This window comes from Limulus polyphemus, unplaced genomic scaffold, assembly GCF_000517525.1.
Source record: "Limulus polyphemus unplaced genomic scaffold, Limulus_polyphemus-2.1.2 Scaffold552, whole genome shotgun sequence".
Classification (NCBI taxonomy): Eukaryota; Metazoa; Arthropoda; class Merostomata; order Xiphosura; family Limulidae; genus Limulus; species Limulus polyphemus.
Window position 1 is genome coordinate 171,178 of NW_013666162.1, and position 7,352 is coordinate 178,529.

Sequence of the window (7,352 nt, forward strand, 5' to 3'; positions counted from 1 at the left end):
CACAGAGTAGTACGTATAGTATAGCTACTATTATATAGTAATAATAATATACTACTACTATATATATATATATATATATATATAGAGAGAGAGAGAGAGAGAGAAAAAGAGATATTATGGGTAGAATTTAACTACATATATCTATTTACTTTTAAAAAATAGTGCCTATTGTACTATACATACATCTGGGCTAAATCCTATTCTAAATCTAGATCCAAAAATTAGGATATATATATACAAGAAATATTGCTTCATACTTTTAAAGATGGTTACATGTAACTCAAGTTTGGATTCGTACTACACCAAAACAAAATGTGTCCATACACAAACACCGTTGTCTCCTTTTATCTTGATCAAACCTGTGACTTCGTGCACATAGGCAAGTTCTGTACTGTAATTTAGCTACAGGTTATCCCACCAGTTTTTATTAGCAATTCACTACTGTAATTTAAATTCTCAAGTTCTTATTACATGTGTAGGAATATATAAACATTTACTGAACTCACATTTTATAATTTTGTTGAATCACAACATACCAGTATCACTAAGCTCTGTTTGTATCAAGTGAACTTTACTAATTCAATCAATATCAAAATATAAAATTATTTTTTACTTTTCTTACAAGAATTTAGAAATTGTACTTGGTTATCATATTATATTTTCAATTCAAAGAACCGGGGATCAGGACCTTATTTAAATTGTAAGTTATAAATATTTTCTGATCTAGTGTATGTGTTCTTTATTCTAAAGGTAATCACTGTATATGTGTGTGTGTTTATTGTAGTTGGTTGAGCAGCAGCAGAAAAATATCGTCTTGCAACTGTTACCTGATATGATGCCTGCACTTGTCCAGGTAATGCTTTGCACTTGTAGGGTGCCTAACATGTATTTGGTAGTTTGATGTATACCACACATTAGCACTTATATATAGTCTATATGATTTACCCAAAAGCCGTATCTCAGCATAGAAAAATATCAAACTTTAGTAAAAACAAGTTCTGATCTGCATTCTCTGTTGATAAAAATGAACAATTTTCAAAAACCAACTCAAATCCTAACCATATCAATTTAGCATGGCACCTCACAGGAGCCAATATTTCAAGTCCATTTTATTGATAAATTAGCACTTTTGTGAGATAGTGCTGGTTTTAAATCACACGTGATTGGTAGAGGTAAATCAGTTGTATTTGCACCAAAACAAACGTTATGCTCGATATTGTAATGTGATGTTCCCTGTCACAGCATCTGTGTGGAAAAACTTTTATTATTTGTCTTTGTGAGGGTTTGAAAAAATAAATGTGTATGGCTAGTTTAACCCTTTTGCATTGGGTAGGTCAAAATGCATGTCACAACCTTTTAGAGTTACATTCAAAAGTTAATTAAACTACTTTATTATCCATGTATACAAATAAACTTGGCATCAAAACATAGCTAGTATATCAAATTTTAACGTTATATAAACTTTAAGTTTTAATTTTGTAAGAAAATATTTTTAAAAAAATCCTCAATCTCCCCTAGTATGAAAATTGTGACATTTACACTCTAGATTTTCTCTCTTTGCTAATTTATTCACCAACCCTCTGAGAAGTATGAAATTTAATGAAAATTAAATTTTTATAGTCATCAATCCTATTTGTTTAGGGAGCCGTAAACTAGAAAATCAGACCCCTCTTGCCATGCCCACTTGTCACATCTTTTCTTTTTTACCAATAGTTCTCTCTGACATTTAATACTATATTATTTATAACCAATAGAAAACCAAAGTTTTAATCTATCAAATGATGTATTACATTACCTTGTTTTCTGTACAGAGAATTATTTATTTCGCTTCCAATTCAAATTTTTTTCTCACAGGAAGTACATCAACGAGCTTAGCTGAATTTTTAATGGCTCTTGTTACAAAGTCAGAAAAATGTGATCGTTATAAGACATTGTCTGCTTTTTATGTGTTATTATTTTGTGTTTTCTGGTACATTATTTAATCAAAGAAAAAATTACTTAGTGCAGTAGTGCCATTGATATAAAAAGTAAAGTTTTCTTAAAAGCAAAAAAAAGAAGACCCGGGTAAGTACTATATTTCTTATTTTTCATGTGTATTCTGTATTTATTATTATTAAAGTAACTAAAATGTAAAAAATTATAAACTTATTTGGTTAGATTAGGTAAAATAAATAATAATAATAATAATAAAACTTTCTCACAAGGTATTGTTACGTCTCTGTTTGTTTAATAATTTCCCGTAAAAATTCTTTCTGTGTAACTTCAGCAATACAAGTCCTTTCTTAATTAAAACTAGTTTATTCTTTCTCGTTACAAACTTTGTAATACACTTAATTTCCACAGTCACTTTAACTTAAACACACGCTATAATTCACACACCTTACTTACGGTCACTACCGCTCAATTATCTGTCTCTATATCTCTCTCTATCTGCAATTATTCTTCCCTGCCGTCACTTTATTTGCTGGATTATATACTAAATAGAGGGCGCGTAGAAAAGACTAGAGTTGCCAGGAACAGACATGATTCTTCTAGAATCTCATGACGTGTTACTAGCGTCATGTGACTTCCGCTGTCTTAACAGTATGCTTGTGTATTGTGTTATTCGATAGGGTAACGTGAGCTACACGTTCACCAAGTGATTTACAATTTATGTGGCAGGATTATTAGTTCAAAATGATTCAAAGTGCAATAAACAATAAATTTATGCGGAAACAGATGTACACTGTTACAAGCTTTAAGCTAATTAGGATAAAGTATTGTGGTTTTCTGTTACAATTTCTAGTCATTCCAGAAAGAAGAAAGGGAACTTAGAATTATTTCCTAACTTTTATATGTTTGGTTAAAAGGTCTGCTAGAATTATAGTATAGAAAATAAAAGACAAAATATAAAGTTTTTCTGAAAAAAAAAAACTTTGATACTTATTTGGGAGGTTTTATGGAAATGAAATTAATAAAATGAATTAATTAAATTTTAAAATTTTTAGATGAAGAAGAGTATTTTTAATCTTAACATGAAAATCATTTTGCACTCAGAGCAGTCAACACTCTGACACCATGTAATTTTGGACAAAGTTTTAGTAAAAAATACTTAATTAAAAGTTCTCATTTTTTTGTCTACAAAAGACTTTTACTAAAGCTCACCAAATTTTTATGAAGTTACTTTAAGCACTTTCAGAGTCATAATATATATATATATATATATACCACTATGGTTACATTGTAGTTATGAGGTCATGTAAGATACATTAGCCGATTTCGATAGGGTTAAAAGAGTTTAACATTTTAAGGTTTAATTGGAAGGTGATGTTAAAATTTTGTTCTTAAAAACTAAACCAACTTTGTCATGCAGAAGTCTAAATCTTTCTAATAACCTGAATTTGATGAGAAACAAGTTGTGTCATGTATTTGATTATTGTTCTCTTCTTTACAGGCGTATGACAACACAGAAAGTTCTGTGAGAAAGGCAGCCGTTTTTTGTATGGTAGCTATACACAGCGTAGTGGGTGATTCAATGAAGACATATCTATCGTCACTTAATGGAAGTAAGGTAAAATGATATGTTGCTCTATGCAGTTGTTTTTTTTTTTTAAGAGAAACTATCGGGTATGTTAGTTTAAAAATATAGTCTGAAAATTTTTTTTCTTTATATAATCTTAGAGTACTTTGAAGAAATTTCTATATTAAATACACCAAACTTAAATAAAATAAAAACTAAAGTATCGGTTAGGGTTGAGACTTTAAAAAACATTCTTAGTTTGTTGTTGTTGTTAGATTCATAAATACAATTTGATAAGTAAACACTAACCTACATTGTGGTCTAATATGTATAAGAAGATTTTATTTTCTTTATTAAGTATATTCTGGAAATTTCACTGTTCTAGTACTTGATGTAAAGCTCCCACCCTAGTGGTAAAATTCAGGTTTTGATACCCGATGTTGGCAGAACACAGATAACCCATTGTTTAACTTTGTACTTAACAATGTACAAAGAAATATGTTGAAAAATTTCACTGAAGACATATTTCTTTATTAACCATATTTTACAACTTATCATTGCTATTGGTTTGTAATATGCCTGAACTTTTTTGTTTATACATATTGTTTCGGTTGAAAATGTGTCTATTTTAAAAGAACTGGATTTGCTATGTTCTACTATCATTATTTTCTTTTTTTCAGATGAAACTGCTAAATTTGTACATCAAACGTCATCAAAGTAGTGGCAGCAGCACTCCAGGATCTCCTGCTTCCTCGGCCACCTTCCAGTAGATACTTAATATTATACATTTTTTTTCTCCTCCAGTCTTAAGCTTCATTGTTTGTTCTATGCATCTGTGATTTTTAAGAAAGGGTGCAAAAGTCACCAAAGTGGTCGTATATGTATATAAATTTTGGTTTTTTCTTCCTCTTCTTGTAAATTATGTAATGGAAAAATCTAAACAGTTAATACAAATATTGCATGCCAGTTTCAAAGTGAATGGACTTGTGTATTATTTTTAATATCAAGAATATTTTCATTTGTCAAAAACGTTCAGTCATTCCATTGTTATTATAAGGCCTTACTATTAAATTGTGACAAGAGATGTTAGTGACTGGGAATTTTGTATTTTGTTTACATTTCAACATTATGTAATTAACTGGAGAATATAAGTTAATGAACCTAAAGATTTTTTTAAATATTGTTTCATGCTTTTAAATTTATTTTTTAACTTAATATGTTGATTATATTGTACATTTAATTGTTTATTGAAAGCTTTTTAATGTGATATTGTAACATGCAGTAAAGCATTTTTGCTTATTCTAAACCTACTTATTAAACAGAAATAACTTCATATCCTATATTTATTAGGTAATTATGAATCTTTTACCTTAATCAGTAATATAAAGTTAGAAGAGTTGATGGAATCAATTTTATGGGGAATGACTTATTTTTTCTTTTATAAATACTAAAAGTCAGCTGAGACTTAATTTTTACACATCAAAATTTAAAAATTAATTAATGTTACATTGATTATATAATTAAATTTTTTGACAATACACATTCGTTAAAAAATTAAAACTAATCTACATAAATGTTTTTGAGCTATAATATTTTATCTAGTATTATGTTCCTAAAATAAACATATTCTGTGTTGATTAGTCATACATCCAGAGACACATTGATATATGGTTTTAACATAAGTTCTTTTGGTGACAGCATTTTAATCACAAAATTAAAATAATATTAAGTCCCCTGTCTAATTCGTGAAACAAATTCTAATATATATATATATATATATAAGTTATTATTTCAAAAAGTTGTACTTATTAATTAATGAAATGGTCATGCAGTTGTTGATGTCATTGGTCGTAATGTTAAGATGTTCATGCATTTTTTTGTGTTATTTCCATTAGCAGATTCTCCTAAGAAATCAATACTTTCATCTAGCAATTATCTAGTAATATATTCTAATGAGTATTTGGAATTTAAATAGATATTTTTAATTTTATTAATTCTTTCTCTATTAATCATGATCCTCTTGAGTAAATACAATCATTTCATCATTAACATGCATAATACTCATTAAAATCCAGCTAATAATGAATGATTAATTGCAAAAAAAGCATATTAAAATACTTTTGGTTTAATTCATATTCATGAAGTGATTTTATGTAGACTGTTTTAATTACGTCTAAAGCTTAAATGATTGTTTGACACACTGATGTTAGTACCTAAATGAGATATTGCTGCTAGTGTAAATCCTTAAATAAAGTAGATTTTATCATCTTACTGGATTAATATGTAAACATCATGCACGTTTACAATGGGTGTATGAAACACCGAGAGATTACTGAACTTTCTAAACAAGTGAGAAATAGTGTCTTTGTATAGTTCAAAAATTAACCGTTTACATCCATATACAGTTTGAAAATGTGTTTTATTTTATCATATACTTATGTGAAAGAGATACAAAAAATACACGTGTGGCTTTTCACAATATCATTTGAAAATTAAACGAATTAAATGTTGAAATAATTAGGAGAGCTTTCTTTCCTCAAATAAATACATTTTGATGGAGAAGAAAACTCTACTTGGATAGGAAGAGAAGGTTTAGCTCAAGCACATTTTGTCATGTATATTATTTGAAATATTAAACATAGGTTTGTTTATAGTGCACAAGAGAAGTTAAAACCTTATTAACTCCTCAGTGGCTCAGTAATAAATCTACAGGCTTACAACACTATGAATCTGGTTTCGATACATTTGGTGGGCAGAGCACAGATAACCCATTGTGTAGCTTTGTGCTTAACAACAACCAAACCAAATCTTTACTAACAGAGCATTTAATGCTAAGTGCTATGACTTAAGTTAAACTAGTTAGGTGATATCGTAAATAGAGGAGGAACTAGGAAATTAAAATTTTATTCCAAACATTTTTCAAGTTTTGAGCTTTACGATGTTGTAACATAAGCATTTAGATGATTTTTCATTTGCTCAGTTAATAGTAACAAAATTAACAATGGAAATCAATTGTTCTATACAATTAATTTAAAGTACAAACAAAAATGTACATAATGATTTTGATAATTGCTGATCTATACAGTTTCTTTAGCCTGAAAACAAACAAACATAAAAACATGATGTAGACAATTGTCATTTTGTATACAATTAGTTATAATTACAAACCAAAATGCAGATTTACAAAAAGGGTAGCTTTGGCTCCTTTCCTGTAAATTGAATTTAATCTTCAAACTATGATAAAAGTAATGGAGTTTTGGCTGTAATTAAAAATCTTTCATGACATCATAATAGCTTTCCAGAATTTGAAAAGAAAATATCCTGTTTTTAAAATACATAATTCCCAAAATTACTATTCAAGACTGGTATTGTTTATCTCAGTTTCCTGAAAAATTGTGCTAATGGTCAGCATGCCTGACTGTGGATTGGAGGATTCGTTATTCATATCCTTCTTTTGAAACAAAAATCACCCTCTACACTTTGGAGCCTTGGGTATATTATGAGAATGACTATCAAATCCACTCATCAGTTAGAGTAGCCCAAGAGCTGGAGATGAGTGTTGTTGACTAGCTACTTTCCATCTAGTTTTTTTTTCAAATTTAGAGCAACTAGCAAAGATAGCCATTGTGTAACTTTGTGTTGAATATCCAAAACAAAACCTGAAGAATTGTTCATTATTGTAAAATCTGATTGATCTATAACAGCAGTCAACCTGAAACTAATTTACCTATTATGTTTTTACATATAACCATAAAAGTTTTTTTTCCTTTTCTTCTCTTTACCTTAGCATTAAATCAAATATTGTGAATATTTCCAAATATATTGAGATTTATTGTAGGCTTTAAGTAAGAAA

The 7,352-nt window shown here is 28.6% G+C and overlaps 1 protein-coding gene across 1 annotated transcript in view; it reads left to right on the top strand.

The window, feature by feature from the left end:
• The window catches only part of LOC106459047 (CLIP-associating protein 2-like), a 98,765-nt gene extending 92,506 nt beyond the window's left edge, over positions 1-6,259 (top strand). Inside the window, exons 30-32 of the mRNA XM_022385425.1 lie at positions 785-853; positions 3,434-3,550; positions 4,180-6,259. Of these exons, the coding sequence (XP_022241133.1) occupies positions 785-853; positions 3,434-3,550; positions 4,180-4,269 (276 nt within the window). The 3' untranslated portion in view covers positions 4,270-6,259. The remainder of the gene's footprint in view (positions 1-784; positions 854-3,433; positions 3,551-4,179) is intronic.
• Positions 6,260-7,352: the final 1,093 nt, after the last annotated feature.